The 16133-nt window shown below is 40.3% G+C and overlaps 1 protein-coding gene across 3 annotated transcripts in view; it reads right to left on the reverse strand.

The window, feature by feature from the left end:
- Positions 1 to 1345: 1345 nt before the first annotated feature.
- Positions 1346 to 16133, reverse strand: part of LOC111865556 (nuclear exosome regulator NRDE2) — a 49767-nt gene continuing 34979 nt past the window's right edge. For 2 of the 3 annotated variants that reach the window (XM_023853691.2, XM_033751869.1), the window contains exons 13-14: positions 13213 to 13330; positions 1346 to 4295 (exon numbers count right to left, since the gene is read on the reverse strand). In XM_023853691.2, coding sequence (XP_023709459.1) covers positions 4225 to 4295; positions 13213 to 13330 — 189 coding nt within the window. In that variant the 3' untranslated portion in view covers positions 1346 to 4224. Of the gene's footprint in view, positions 4296 to 13042; positions 13331 to 16133 lie in introns of all 3 variants that reach the window. The other variant, XR_004513143.1, reaches the window with a different exon arrangement.

Raw genomic sequence — 16133 nt, forward strand, 5'->3', positions numbered from 1 at the left:
GTTTCAATGAATATGCTATTATAAATTTACCACCCGATGATCCATCAGCATCATGATTTTCCTTCCAGACCCAATGACACACAACACCCCTGTGAACACACAAAGTAACAGTTCAATTAATGCCACCAATTTTATCTTCACTGTGGACCAGAATACTGACACATACATTAGAATTCTGATTGCACATGGCAAAACATTACCTACCTATTAAAATCTTTCCATTTGCTAGCGGCACTGTGCGATCACGTGACGCAAAGTCCTTAAACTGAACTGCCCCTTCCAAAAGTTGCACGCATGTCACTGCTTCACTCCTTTCTCAGTTTATTACCCTCCCCACATATCTGTCACTCTACACACAATCACTTCAGTTCCTACATATGCAAAAAGAAGCCTCCTCATTTCACACTCTTCAGGCGGGAATCCTTCACCACATGTTAGATTCACAATTTCTACACTAAGAACATAGATACATTTTATCACATTGTATGTTACTAGTAGCACAAACTCTCACATCTATTCCCAGACAATCTGCATGCTCACGGTGAAGTCTTCTGGGATGTGACACTGTCCACTCCTGTAGGTAGATGTGTAGCTTTTGGAGGAACATGGTTAGCTCCACAGGTGTGGTACAATTCTGAGCATTTGAATGCATGCATGAATTGCTTTCTTCTGCAAGCCTTGCACAAAGCCATCTTCTCCTTCCACAGTTTCTTCCCTTTACACATCACACTGTCCACTGTCCTCTTTCCTTCATGTTGCTGAACTGATGCTCCCCATTTAACCTTTCTTCACGTGGGCCACTGGATAGCCTGCTTTGCTCAGCCTCCACCAATGACACTTCTTTAATGAACTCGGGATTCAACAACACTTTGCCTAACTTCTCAGTTACAATCTGTCTCTGTATCCTTCCAGCATCAAAACATGCAGCAAGAATGAATTCACTACACTCACTGTCACAAGCCAGATGAATACTCCTTGTGCCTCTGCACTCTCCTCATGAACTGACAGGTCATGTACTAGCCACTGTGGTTCACTCCTGCCATATTTTTAGTGTACCTTACACATTTGCTTTCATTATGGCAACTTTAGTTCCTTACTCAAGACTTCAGTTCCTTATTCAAGACTTCACTTCTGTCACCTTATTGGTGCTTCCTGTGTGAACAGTACTGAACACCATAACCAAACCTCTGCTCCTCCATGCAACGCAAAATTTCTCCTTTTCTGAATGAAGAAATTTCCTTGCCACATTTCCACCACTTTACTGCTCTTTAACCTTTATCCTACTGCCCTTTAAACTTAGGCTTTGTGAGCGGTACGGAATTATTTAAAGGGCCGCTCNCCATACTCAAGAAGTCTCTGGCATATGTGATGAGAATACAATACAACTCACTCACTACTCATGTGGCTTTGAAGAAAATACACTCACAATTTCCTAGTTTATCACTGTATACCCTTGACTTATATACCTAACCATTACTACTGTAAGACAACACAGGTATTTTCAAAATAAATTTCACTTATTTCACAGAGCTGTTAGTCTGAAAACATTTCCTTGCCCTGAATGACATTCTGCCTTCATCAGCAGTTTCATCTGTACTGGTTGTCACAAAATGAGGATGACCTCATTCTTTCCAGTGTCAGTGTGACTATGTTTTCCTTCTTCGGTTAGCCACCTCCCTCAGACCGTACAACGTCCAGGTTCCAGAATATGAGCTGAAACTCATCCCTCTGGCTACATGCCTAAAAGACTGACATTTTACATACACACATATATACGTACATTTCATTAATCCAACATTAGCCCATACACATGTGAATATGAAACACGTCAGGTGATGTACATTGTACAATGCAACTTGAGCAAACGAGACATTAAACAATAATATATACACAATACATAAATGACAAAGTAAGTACAGAATCTAGTATAATAAAATACGAGTATCAGTGCTTAAGAAATAGACAACAGAAAAGGCTACAAAAGCTAAACATCCTTTTATAAAAAGAATTAATAATTTGATATAAACTTTTCTGTAGAATAAAAGACATATGCTAGATTATAATTCCTTAAAGCAGACTTAAAAAATTGCTCAACATTTTTTAATCTAGATATACTAGGTGGCAATTACTGAATACTTTAATAGAAGAAAATATAATACCTCTCTGGACAGCAGAAAGTCTACCTAAAGGTATGTGTAATTGATTCTTACATCTTGTATTAATGTCATTAACGGAAGTGTTACTTTTAAGGCAAAAAAAAAAAGACATAAATGAATAAATATATACAAACCTGAAGCAGGTAAAATCTCCAATTTTTAACCACTTTCTGCAGGAACTCTGTCAACTTAATCTCAACATAATTCTTAATACCTTTCTCTTTAATTAGGAACACCTTACACATGGAACTAGTGAACTAGTGTTACCCCAAAATACTATTCCATAATTAACCAAAAGGTGAAAATGTGCAAAATAAACAGTCGTCAAGGTTTGGATATTACGAACTGGATATAATCTTCTCACTATAAAACAAACCGAATTCAGGCTAGTCAGTAAAAAAAATTATATGAGGCTTCCATGAATGTTGACCATTCAGTTATAGGCCTAAAATTTTTCTTCAACCCTGTCCGAGAGAAGCAATCAGTAAAATTAGCATAGGCATCGATTCTAAGACCATGGTTATAACACCACTGAATACTGCCTCAGTATGAGAGTTGAAGGTAACCAGGAGCATCATTTAAACACAATATAATGTTCTTTGTATCCCCCAAAAATGATACATGCATTGGCACTGTGAACATATGCGAGTATAAAGTAATGTTTCAACAAACATTTACAATAAAATGTTCACTGCAGACGTAAAATAAGGAACACAGATTAGCACTGTGAACAGTTTAAGAAACAAAATTTAAAGGCTTAAAACACAATGTTCACTGAACACCATTAAAAGGATTCATCCACTAGCACTGCGAACAGAAGAAGCAAAAATTAAACAAAGGCTTACAATAGTACGATTGCTTAGAACCAGCACTCCTGTGCATTACACAACACTGTTACACAAGGCTTACACTACAATGCCAAGAGTTCTGGGCACATCTCATGAAGTCCATTCCCATCACTGTATTGTTCAGGCCTTATTTCAATAATGTGAATTTGTAACTGAAACAAGAACACATCATATTATACCTGGGTTGTACCTGTAAGCACCATTACGCCAGGCAATCCTTACACATTTTTAAAATAAAATAGTATTGTCACATGTATTAGTGACTTTACATTGGGTTTTCATTGGTGAATACATTCATTGAACATTCACAGGTCATAACTACAACTGTCTCACTAGTTTACACACCCTTAAAAATTACTGTAACTATGAAACCCAAAATAAAGTCTTCTATATCTGCTTTCACTAGTTGTTGCTGGGTTAACAGGTCCTAAGAATTGCGATGCCTTTACAATGTTTTCATTATCCATTTCCTGGCAATGGATTTTAGCACAGACACACTCCAGATATCACTGTACTTCAGCACACAAAGTCTTCACAGGCCTATTTCTAATTCTTCTCAAACTACTCACTTCCCGTGGCTATATCCTACCAACAACTGACTCAACTCTCTTTCTGTTGTACACCACTGTATTCCCATTCTCTTCAGTCTTCTCAACTCCCAGTTCCAATTCTCTCATTCCTTTAGCTACAGACTCTCTTTATATAGCCACGACATGGACCACATACATTGCATAAAACTCTCTTAACTTTCTTTCTTCCACTTTAATATTAACAGTTCATTTTCTGCTACAGTTACATGCACAAGCATCACTAATTTCTGGTACTCTCTCATCAAAAGCATGTTCCTACTCCTTCCTATGAACATGTGAATTCTTCCTAACTTTTCTATTTTCCACTAAAGCTCATTATATTTCCTTTTCTACATCTTGTAAAAGCTATGGCTGTCTCACCCCCCTGCACATTCTGCCTCACTTCAATTACATTTGCAGTTGAGTTCATTGGTCTAATAGCATAATTGGAAGACAGAACATTATCTGTCACACCTAAAAATAAAAATAACATATATTTTGTTAATTCTGTCTTAATTTTTTCTTACATGTGTAATGCTTATGATGTTCATTCTTTTTTATTAACCACAGTCACATATACAATTACTGGACTCTTTCTACTAACAGCAATAAAATGATCACCTCTTGCATTCAGTCTCAACACTACCTTAGCTACTTTTGACCAGTGGCTGGTTCCTGACAGTCTGAGCTCTCGTCCAATGGATCTGCAATCCTCTCCACATCTGAAAATAAACCTGTCTTCTACCTTCAGACCATACATTTATAAAACTATAATTAGTTGTGTACAATACACATTAGTACTACGAAGGTCGCACTGAAAGTCATGAACAACAATTTTTTGTAAAGTAACATGCTTTATTAGTGACAAACCAAATACACCACCTCAATCTACAGACCTTTCTTTATTTTTCCACATAATCGCCACTTCTTCGTACACATTTCTCTCAGCATTCTGGGAGTCTGAAAATTCCCCTTCTGTAAAATTCCGTTCCAGCCATCCAAAAACACTGACACACTGCTTTCTGAATTGTCTCCCTTTCTCAAAACCTTGTCCATGCAGCTGATCCTTCATAAATCCGAAAAGATGGTAGTCAGAGGGTGCCAGATCAGGCCTATAGGAGGGGTGTGGAAGAACTTTCCACTCCATCTTTGCAATTGCTTCCAGTGTGAGGCAAGCAGTGGGGGGCAAGCGTTGTCATGCAGGATGATGATGTTTTGTCCCGGACGTTTATCGTGCAATGCACGACGGAGCTTGTGCAGCGTCTGGACATAACGAGCAGCATTGATGGTTTGCCCAGGTTCCAGGAATTCGGCCAGAATAACCCCCTCTGCATCCCGGAAGACTGTGCCCATCACCTTCGCAGCTGATGGCACTGTCTTTACCTTCTTTTTTGATGGAGAATGCAAATGGTGCCATTCCATACTCTGCCGTTTCATTTCAGGCTCGAAATGGTGAAACCAGCTTCATCACCTCTCACAATACAGAGCAAAAAATCATCGCCTTCATGTCGATATCTCTGCAGCAGTTCTGAGGTGATGGCTTTTCACTGACCTTTGTGGTCTTTGGTCAATAACCGCGGGACCCAACAAGCACAAACTTTCCTATAGCCAAAGATTTCGATCATCTCCTGTACTGCACTGTGCCCTATTCCAAGTTTTTGGGCTACTGTGTCCACAGTCACACGCCTGTCATCTTGAATGATCTCATCCACCCTTTCCTTGTTGCGTTCAGTTGAGGCTGTTGGAGGACGACCGCTCTGAGGCTCATCTTCGATGCTGGTGTCCCATCTTTAAAATTTTTCACCCATCTTCGAACACTGCTCGCACCCATGCACACACTTCCATAAGCACGCGGAAGTCTCTGGTGAATTTCTGCAGCAGGGATTTCCTCTTTCACAAGAAATTCTATGACAGCACGCTGGCGAAACACCATATCGTTGTCGGCCATTTTGTTAGGAGTGATACTGGTCACGTAATGCAAGCTATTGACGTCACAAGACACTCAAGATTAACACAACAGCTGGTTCCACCTACCACCATACTCTCTTTCATCTGCTGTTTCCAGGTTTCTTGCAAAAAAAGTTGCTCATGACTTTCGGTACGACCTACATATAAATTCCGACAAATACATTTGCTATCAGTGTTAAGTGTATGGCTTTTAAGTTAAGTACCACAAAATTGAAGGAAAGCACATTTAAGTCATTTAATCCATGTACTTCATGGTATTCAGGATGTACTGGCTTACCAATAGGAGTAAGATTCCTCTTCACTTCGTTGATGTCTTTATGAATGTGGAAAACCACCATCCAAGACATCCATGTTTCACTTGTAGGATACAAAGTTTTCACACTTGTACAGTGACATACTGTCACATGTAACTGGTAACTGGATTCACTGACCACTCACAGATCTTAACTACAAGTAACTATAGTGCTAAGCGGCCTCCGTAGTCTAGAGGTAACGTTCCCACCTCATGACTCATAGTACGCGGGTTCAAATACCTGGCGGAGGTCATCGAATTTTTAAGGGCAGAAAAATTCAGGGAACAAGTCCTCTGGGAGGGACTTTAAGCCGTGGGTCCCGTGTCGTAGCTTTACGGCACATAAAAGAACCTCATACCTCCAAAGGAGGTCACTGAGCCAAAATTGCGGATGTTTCCCGCCCAACAGCAGTCACTAATATCTCCGGTAGATGGGGGAAGCATTATAGATACTTCTCAGCCAGTAGAGAGTCGGTCTTGCTGGCTGGGCGGGACTGATGGTAAGCACCAATACCGGTAGGATATAGAGGCTGGTAGAAATCATAGAGGGAAGCACAATGGACCATTACAGGTCTAAGTGCATGGGGAAACCCACCCTCTCTAATAACTAACTAACTATAGTGCTATCGCCAATTCACACACTCTACAATTCACTACAGCACGAAATCTTCTCAGTCTGTCTCTTCACTGGTTGTTCCCTGGTAATGGTTTTCAACAGCAGATGTTCCCCATACTGTGGGTTCACAAACTATCCCCATGCCTCAGCTACCAGCTTCTAGCAGCAACCGCTCATTAACGACTGAACCTCAGTAGTTCTGACTGCTCACCAACTAACACATTTCACTCCACCACACTGCATTAACTGAACTCAGTCGTGTGATATAGCTTTGGAGTGGGCCACATAGGAAAACTATGCTTCCAACATTACTTCCAATGTTGAGCGCGGGCTGCTGCCTCACAACGGCTGCTGTATTGATGTGTTGCTGTTATTGCCTAGCAACAGTCTACATGCAACAATAATTTTTGTGCTACCTGCAAGCACACTTCAGTATCTCATCCTCAAACCAAGATTTTCTGTATGGTAGGGTCTAGAATACTGACCTTACAGAATTAATCAACCTAAATGTTCTGATTCTAAGATTAGAAGGCTCATACATGGAACTGCGCAATTTGTATATTAATGAAAACAGTGTATAAGAGTGAGAGTCTGTATGGTGGACCCTGACTTGCCAGGCACTGATCTGGCTTAGAAGCCGATCTTCTGATCTTCTAGCTTATGACAGTAGAGTGGTACAGGATATTATTTCAGAGGAGTACTCAGACTCCATTTTCTATAAATGATATGAACTCCATCCCAAGTGCAAACAATATGTTATATGTCCTTGATCTTGCTCTCCTTTAAACTACATGTTTCAGCCTCAAACGGCCATCATCAGGTGTATACACTCGCGTTGCTGTTACACTGCACTTAGTTTAAAATTTAACATTTAAAAACACATTCTTCCTTTCGTTGTTATTATCAACACCTACTTCGTTGATACCTGTCTGATTTATAGATTATTTTTGTTACACACGTTAGCACTTATAAAATCTTTAGTTATAATTTTAAAATCCTTTAAATTTTTTCTCTAAATTTTAAAATTTAAAATTGTCAGGGTTACTCGCCCTATGTCTATAGTGCTGTAGTGGCTAGTTCTTGTTTCCAGCACTGTACAGGTGTTATTTTGTGTAGTCTCCCTGTGTGCATGCCGCTGCTATTCTTTACTATGTAGGCACACGTTCTGCCGGTTCTGCCGCCATCGTGTGGTCTGTAGCCCAGGCTTTTGCCACATTAAGCAGAAATGCCTTGTATTAATTTGCTCAGATCTCATACAGCTCATTAGTCTGCCGAAAATTGGAATTTCTAAAAATGGATCTGTTGACCAATACTCTTTCAGATTATCCCTCCTTGTATGGCCCATTAGAAAGATGATTGCAAAATATTTCCCATTTCTGCTGAAGTGACATCCACCCACTTCAACGCCTTATAACTTCTGTCATAATTTTCATGGTGTTGGAGATAGTATCTGTTAGTTTCCTGACATAGTGTGTCAAAGAAACTATCTCCAAAAAACAGTTCCGCTACTTCAGACACTTGAGTTTCCTGACATAGTGTGTCAAAGAAACTATCTCCAAAAAACAGTTCCGTTACTTCAGACACTTGTGTTGGGTCCAATGGAATTTGCTTCACCCCAGGATTTCCAGTAAACTGTCCCAAAGCAGGTGTTTTGTCTAGTTTTCCCCATGTGGCTCTCCCCGCAATGTTGCTAGCCGCACTATCGTCAGAGCTACTGTCACTTTCACTTTCACTGTCTGTGGCCACAATTTTTTGTTCGCCCCTGCCACACTCACTATAAGATTGTGAGTCACTATCACTAGCAGACTCACAAGGGACGTCAGATAGCTCATCAGAGAACAAGTCAGATATTTCTTGTTCTCCGAGAAAACGCTTGGACCTCAACCTCTTCCGACCTTGATCCATTTTGCACTAGTAACTTCCTGCCTGGTGCATGCAGCTGGAAGACGAACAAAGCCATTTTCTTTTGGAGTGAAGAAAGAAAACAGTTGGGTCATAAACAGCGGGGTCATGTTACTGACTACGAAGCAAACATTCAAGAGGTCTTATCACGCACCAGTCATGCGTCTGCCTGGCGCCAGTGTAAGGTATAGTGTGTTTCAACATAACGTGTCCTAAAGTCATAATAATATGCCATCGGACCGCCACGTTTAAAAGCGCTGGGCATAAAAATATGCCACCGGTCCACAAAGTGTTAAAAAGTCACAATTGTCAGTTATCAGGGCATATCAGGGAACTCAGGTGTTGCAGCTGACACAAAGATGCTAGCTTCCAGCTTTCACGCGTCCGCCAGCAGGATGGTTAGTCAATAGACACGAGGTCATGTTCTCAGGGATACAGTTGTTTTGGTGACCAGGATGGGACACACTCCGGGGTTTCAAAATACACAATCCATCCAACACAATGACTAATGTGTATTTCCTCTGCTTACATGATGCACAGGTATACTTATGGCTGGAAGGTTACATGAATCCTCTGGTACTCGCATTTTGCTATCTCACTTTGTCGTTGACCATGGACTTCACACTGTCCCCAAGATCCCGTCGTAACTCATACATTAGTCCCCACTAGTATCCTACTCTCATAATGACGATCACAGCATCACTTGTAATTTTGTCACTCCACTAAATCCAAAAACACTGAATTACTAGCTCCCACTAATTAATGCTAACCAATTCTCTAACTTCAACTCAATAATTTCTTAAATTCTCTAACTTGAACTCAGAGTACTTACTTAACTCACTCTTCTCTGTATCTCAGAACTTCTCTTACTGAGCCAAGTCCTCAATTCTTTGACAGCCCAGATCACTCCAAATGAGTCCCCCCTTTTTTTCCCAGGCAAGACCTGTTTCATAAACCCCCAGGTAATACTATGGCACGTTTCCTAAGTGGAATTCATTTGGAGCAGTGCTGGTCAGATTTTACAACTAGTCACCCATCCACCCTTTTCTCTGTAATGGAGTGATATTATCACTACATCCTTACTTCACCTATTATCATTACATGGTTTGCTTTTAGTCAGGGTTTTAAGTGCATTTCATCTAGCCGCTAACACTGGACCTGGTCCCTCAAAATACTCTTCCTAATAGATATGACAGGAGCCAGTGATGAATGCATATTACCAATAATATTGACTCAGGTATGGACACAGAAAGGATCCCAGCCATGGTGAAACAAAAGAGCCTGCCTCCATGAAAATCATTATGGCTAGAAGCTTAATGGAGGGTTGTCTGGTACAGAAATCACATCTACTAATAACAATGGAATGCCCATCTAAGGAATTCATGCCTCTCATCCTCGTAGAACACAAAATGACTCTTAGATAAAATTAGATAAAATTGGTGAGGGTTGTACGGTTACAGTGTCAAGATCATGAATATACGCAGATAAATATAATTCAGTATTTCAAATTTTAATATTGTACTGTTAATAACAAGGTAAAGTATATATTTACACTATTTCTAGGGCTCGTGACTACAAGGCATGGAGAAATTCCATGCTGCCTCACAATAATAATGTGGTGTACTGACTCTATGCATGAACTGTTGAGCCATAGAGGCCTCACGGCATGTGCGCAATGTGAGAGCTGCCGATTGTATCGGCGCATTGCTAAGCAACAACTATGTGAATGCTTGGATTGCGCAACAGGAAGTGAGAGTGGCGTCACATACCGCACTCATTCCGTAACTACACAACGCTTGGTAAACACCTCTCCCCACTAGGCTGACTTCACGCAACAGGCGACTCCATGCAGAGACTACTGCTAGGCAATTGGTAAACACGACGTCATGCAACAATGGTAGCTATCACGTAACTATTTCATCAGTGTTGAACCAGAGAGGGAGTTACTAATAAGAGAGTTAGTGATATTCAGTATGAGTTGAAGTCCAGCAGCTACAAGTTGAGTTGTATCAAGTAAATGGCAGTGATTACAGCAGGAGAAGGAATTGTGAACTGTGTAAATGTAAGAGCGAGTGTGCAATAAATTCACTACATCCAAGATGGTGTGAAGTTATTTGTTGCCTCAAACACCCAACACATGACAATATGAAATTCTCAGACACTCTGACAAGAAGTGTCACTATGTTGCAGGCAGTTCATTGGTTGGCTTGCCAGCCTGGAGCATTTCATTCTTACACTCTTGTTAGCACTTGATATGTTCTGCTCACAGTTTAGTCTTATGTTCCAACTAATATATATATATATACACACACACACACAGCAGCACTCACACACACTGGAACTCTTGTTATAAATTTGTTTTTGAATATAAGTAGAAATTCTTTGGTTACAGAAATGATCACAGTATGTACACATTATTACTTCACTAAATCCCTGGGCTTAATTTCATTCACAAAATCTTTCAGACCTCAGTATGAAATTTATCTAAACTTCACAACAAAAATTACATCTCCTAACATAGACAGGAAGCCAAAGCAGAAGATACTGTCATGATTTTAGTGACTAAAGATGAGGTTTGGACTGACAATTAGATTTAATGAACTTTTTGATACAGTGCGTGACTACACTTTACAGTACACTGTTACATGTGCCCATGCATGCAAGAGCATACATGCACACACACAGTAGTGTAACGTCACGTATTCACCGTCATTGTTTAGTAGCGGCTTCCAACAGTGGACACAGCTAGTGTATAACTGTCTACATAAACCTAATGATAGGCTGGCATAAAGATGTCTATGTGTATATATATATATATATATATTCCCCCCCCCCACTTCCGTCCAAGCCCCCTTGGGCTCTGGCCTCTGGTTTTGCAGTTTCATAATCATTTTACAAATGGTATGACTCCTTAGACATGAGGTGTTCATATGTACTGTGTGACAAGTTAGTGTGTAAGTGTCTATATAAGCCTAATGATAGGCTGGCATAAAGATGTGTGTATGTGCTCTATGTTAAAGATGTTTATATATATACAGGGTGTTTCACGACTTTAGGGCATAACTGCAGGAGGTGATTTCCTAGGTCTTTGTGATCAAAAAAGTTCACATAAACATGTGTCTGATTTTGGATGGTTACGGAGTTATGACCGTTTTAAACTCAGAACAGAAGGTAGCAATTACTGACAATAAACGGAACAAAATAATAAACCAGCATAATACATGATACATTTAAAGTATGAATGTAAAGTTAACTTCGTGAAATTACCTTTAATTTGAACTGATTGGTGCTTAAAGCTGATTTTCAAAAATGCCACTGCTGGCTGCAACACAGGCTGCCGCTCAGTTGTGAACAGCGCGGGTAGCACGTAGCAGCTTCAGCTGGCTGTTTCTTATGTGGTCAGCTGCATCCATAATGCGACCAAGCAAAGCATCTCGCATTGCCACCTTCATATTGTAAACCAGTTCTTTCATCCATCCCCACACACAATAATCCAGTGGGCTTAAGTCTGGAGACCTGGCTGGCAAATCTTCGCGTACTCGTACACGGACTGCGGTGTACCATATGAACAATGCCTTCTTCATTGATGCCTTCATTAACACCATGCTCGGCTGCAATATGAACGCCAGGAAGTCTACCTGTATCTCGCAATGCCTGGTAAACTCCAGTAAACACTCTCTGGTTCAGTATTCTATGATTCAGAAACCGTTGCTGATATTCAGCTATGGCAAGAACTGAGTTACCGTCACAAAACCCGTACACATAAATCATATCTGCATACTCCTCAAATGAAAATGTAAATGGCATCGTGAACGTAACAGAGGCACCGAGATGAGAACTGTTCTGAACACCAGTAGCCGCCACACTAGCTGTGGCCGGACATACCAACCCACCATGCCTTAGGTACCTCTCAAGTGTCGAGATAATGAGAACGATCTGTCTGTAGCTGGCCAGATGACAGATGCGGTTCACACAAGGGCATGTATGGGAACGAAAAAACGATCATAACTCCGTATCCGTCCAAAATCGGACACATGTTTATATGAACTTCTTTGATCACAAAGACCTAGGAAATCACCTCCTGCAGCTATGCCCTAAAGCCATGAAACACCCTTTATATATACACACACACACACACACACTATTATAGGCTTCTGTACAGAAGTGTATATTTAGAGAATGATAGACCTGTCGCTGTGTACCATATCATAGGCCGTTGACTATATGTACCCTATAATAGGCTGGTCTAGAGGTGTGTGTATAAAATTTATGGTAGAAGCATCTATTTATAAGCCTTATGATAGGGTTGTATCGGGTCATCTGCATAGAGTGTATGTTAGTGGCATCTATGTATACCCTATAATAGGGTATAGAAGAGGAACCTGTTTGTGCTACATGACAAAAGTCTCCTTGTATATTCTGTGATAGGTTGGAGCAGATGTGGCTATATTTGCAGCATAATAGAGGTGCCAGCATTTATCTTAATATAGGTTGGTTTAGGGGCATCTCAATACAGTGCATGGAAGAGGTGTCAATACATATCCTAAGATAACCTTGTGTCTGTATAGCATTAGTGATGTGTATCCATACCCTAAAATTTTCTAGCATAGAGGTGTCTGTCTATATGTGGTCTATGACAGAATCGTCTACAGGGAGTGTGTATGTATATGTATTTATTATCGAACATGTACCACGTCCGTTGAGGCTACAGGGCAACCATCAGAGGTGTGCTGTTGCACACTGCACCAGCGACACCACCATGGTGATGATGACCACCACAACCATCTTGACTATTTACTCCACCTCCACCATGACAACCAACACTGGCTCAGATAACACTATTCAGTCTATGATGATTTACCCCGCAGAATATCGAGTTCCTCTGGTGTTACATGAAGTCTAAGCTCTTTCTCAATTATGAGATCCTGCACTTGGGGCAGTTCTTCAGGAAGGTGTTTGGCTGCATCAATATACAGAGCCTAAAAACAACAGAAAATACTTCAGTTAACATAACTGAAGATCCATGCTCCTGTAATGTAAATTTAAAAATTTTAATTTAAACTGACGTGTCTTAACCTTTAAACGACAAAAGACACCGTATGTCGTCGCAGATATAAAGGCAGCGGTACGAATGACGCCATGTGGTGTCGCAAAGTCCGCGCGTGCGGACGTTATTTGAAATACATTTTTAAGGTAGAAAATAATGTCCTACTTATATAATTTTTGGCCACCATCTGCATGGAGTGTCTGTCTTCCCACCTGCGTCATCTGCTGGAATGTTGCCTTCGTGTGGAATTCTAAAAAAATCCGGAAATGCAGAGTCCGATTTCGCACTTCACGAACTTTGTGCGGACGGTCTTTCGTTTCCCACACGAAAAGCACACACGACACCTCAATTGCGAAGTAGAGGAAGTCGGCCAGTGATGTGGTTTGGCCTTCTATAGTCGAGATATCTCCCATAAAACGGCAGGGGTTCGACCCCTGGCCGTTGATGGCGAGGTGGACCCCTAACAGCATGTTCCGCAAAAGAGCGAGACGAAATTCTCAGTGTGACAACAGGATGTAACTGTTCAGACCAAGGAGATGGAAAAATAGCTTATTTGTCCATTTCCAGGTTCGACAACAGATGCTATAACTGTTTGGCACAGTTTGCCCACAGCTCCACCTGAATAATTATTCACACTCCTCGTGCCACGCTGGTGTGGGGTCCCCAGGTTGCCGACGAATAGCTAGACAGAACACTTCCAGTTACGAACCAAGCACTCAGTGTAATGAAACTGTATAAAGAAATGTAATCTTAGGTGCAGCCGAGCCATTCGCCCACTCTTCATTCCACAAGAATTACGTCATGGTACTATCACACTTTGAAATTACGCTCGACTGAATGCTTCCAGGAACGAAGCTATTACGGTGTGTGTTCATACAGTAACACGATATCATAAAACAAATGCTAGCCTTCATCTCTACAAGAACAGTACACGTATTGTTTATAAGAACTCTATATGCAACAACACGTGACTTTATATCATTCTTCCACTGTCCACATTCTAGTAGTAGCCAACGATAAGCTCTAATAGACTCAACATCCGGTCTTACCGTGACTTGCACAAGTGTCGTCATCAGCAACTTCCATTCAGGGGTGTCCAGAACGTATGAATTCTTGCACAGAAACAAGAAACTGCGAAAATTCTCCTTTGGTGTCAGTGCAAAAATTTTAACATGTTTTATACAATCTGTAAATTACAATATCTGATTCTATATTCTTTAGAGAAAAAAACAGCGTTTATTTCGTTCGTTTATCACAGAAATTGCAGAAATAGGAGCAAATTTAGTGACTACAGCTTTTACGGATTTCTAAGAGCGGCCCTTTAAAGAATTCCGTATGGCTGCCACAACTGGAATTTAAAGGACCGTAGGATAATCGTTAAATGTGATTTCAAATTTCAATAATCTTTAAGCCCTATTATTTTTTCTTATGAACAGATTTAAAAGAACTGCCAACTGACTCACATAATGTCGGTTCAGTATTACTGCCATCAAAGGCAATTTACTAGAAAAGAAATTCCCTCAAAAATCACAACAAAGAAATGTACAGAACAAGTGTTATCTTGTACTGAATAATTCACCAATAGGAAGTTACTGATTTAACAAAATGGCATAAAAATCAACAAGATATGGTCTTTCACAACATCAGTTCTGATGACTGATGAGGTCTCTGAAACGGAAGGTTTTAGTTCAACACTGGTATGGCTGATGGCCCAAGAAAATTTTAATACACTTATTCGCCATGAAAGCTTCAAATCTTACATAAGTGTATCTGAGTATATAACATTAGTTTTAAATATACAAGGGTTGGATAAAAAGTAGTGGCAACACTCCTGTAACATGAAAGATGTGCGTCAGGTGGCACTAGCACCTTCTGTATCTGATAGCAGAAGTTCAGTTGAAGTAGTGCAGTGAGTGGCTCTGGTTGTGTTTCATTGAGTTGCATTGTGGATCATCTTGACGTGCAGGAGCCCAGTTCAAGCACCCTAACAACATGTTTACAAAACAAGAACAACGCTCCTGGATAAAAATTGAAGTTGCACGAGGGTGTAGTGCACAAAACTGTTATCAGGGACTGCGGCTTCTTTCGAAGGATCGTCACTCTGGATGAAACTTGGGCTCGCTCATACGAACCACACTTGAAGCGACAATCAAATGAATGGAAGCATCATGGCTCTCCTCGTCCAAAGAAAGTGTGCCCTACACAGATTAATGTGAAGGTGATGTTCATTGTAGCATATGACAATGATGGAGTGATACTGCACCACACTGTACCTCAACGACAGACAGTAAACTCTGCCTACTACTGCAACTATCCATGAAGAACATTTTAGATACACAAAATACATTCCAGCTTTAGCACAAAGACATTTTAGCCAACTGACAAATGCTATAAGAAAACAATTTAGGGAAGCCATATAATTCATACAATTATTAACACAGAAATTTATACTGTAAACACTAACCTGTAATGATGAAAGTGACGTGGGCAAGGAATGTACGAAGTCTGGCAATAAAGTTCATGAACTGATGCTATTACAGTAATAATTAGGGCCCAGATTTTTATGACCTAAAAACTATAAATATATGCATGCACTTATGACCCAAAATTATGTCAAATATGACCTAAAAAGTGTAAAATATGACCTTAAATATTAAATGGGACATAAAATTTCACAATTTTAATTACAACTTTTACTAGAGTTTAAGAATAAAGATGATGAATATATGATAGTA

This window comes from Cryptotermes secundus, unplaced genomic scaffold (assembly GCF_002891405.2).
Source record: "Cryptotermes secundus unplaced genomic scaffold, Csec_1.0 scaffold836, whole genome shotgun sequence".
Lineage (NCBI taxonomy): Eukaryota > Metazoa > Arthropoda > Insecta > Blattodea > Kalotermitidae > Cryptotermes > Cryptotermes secundus.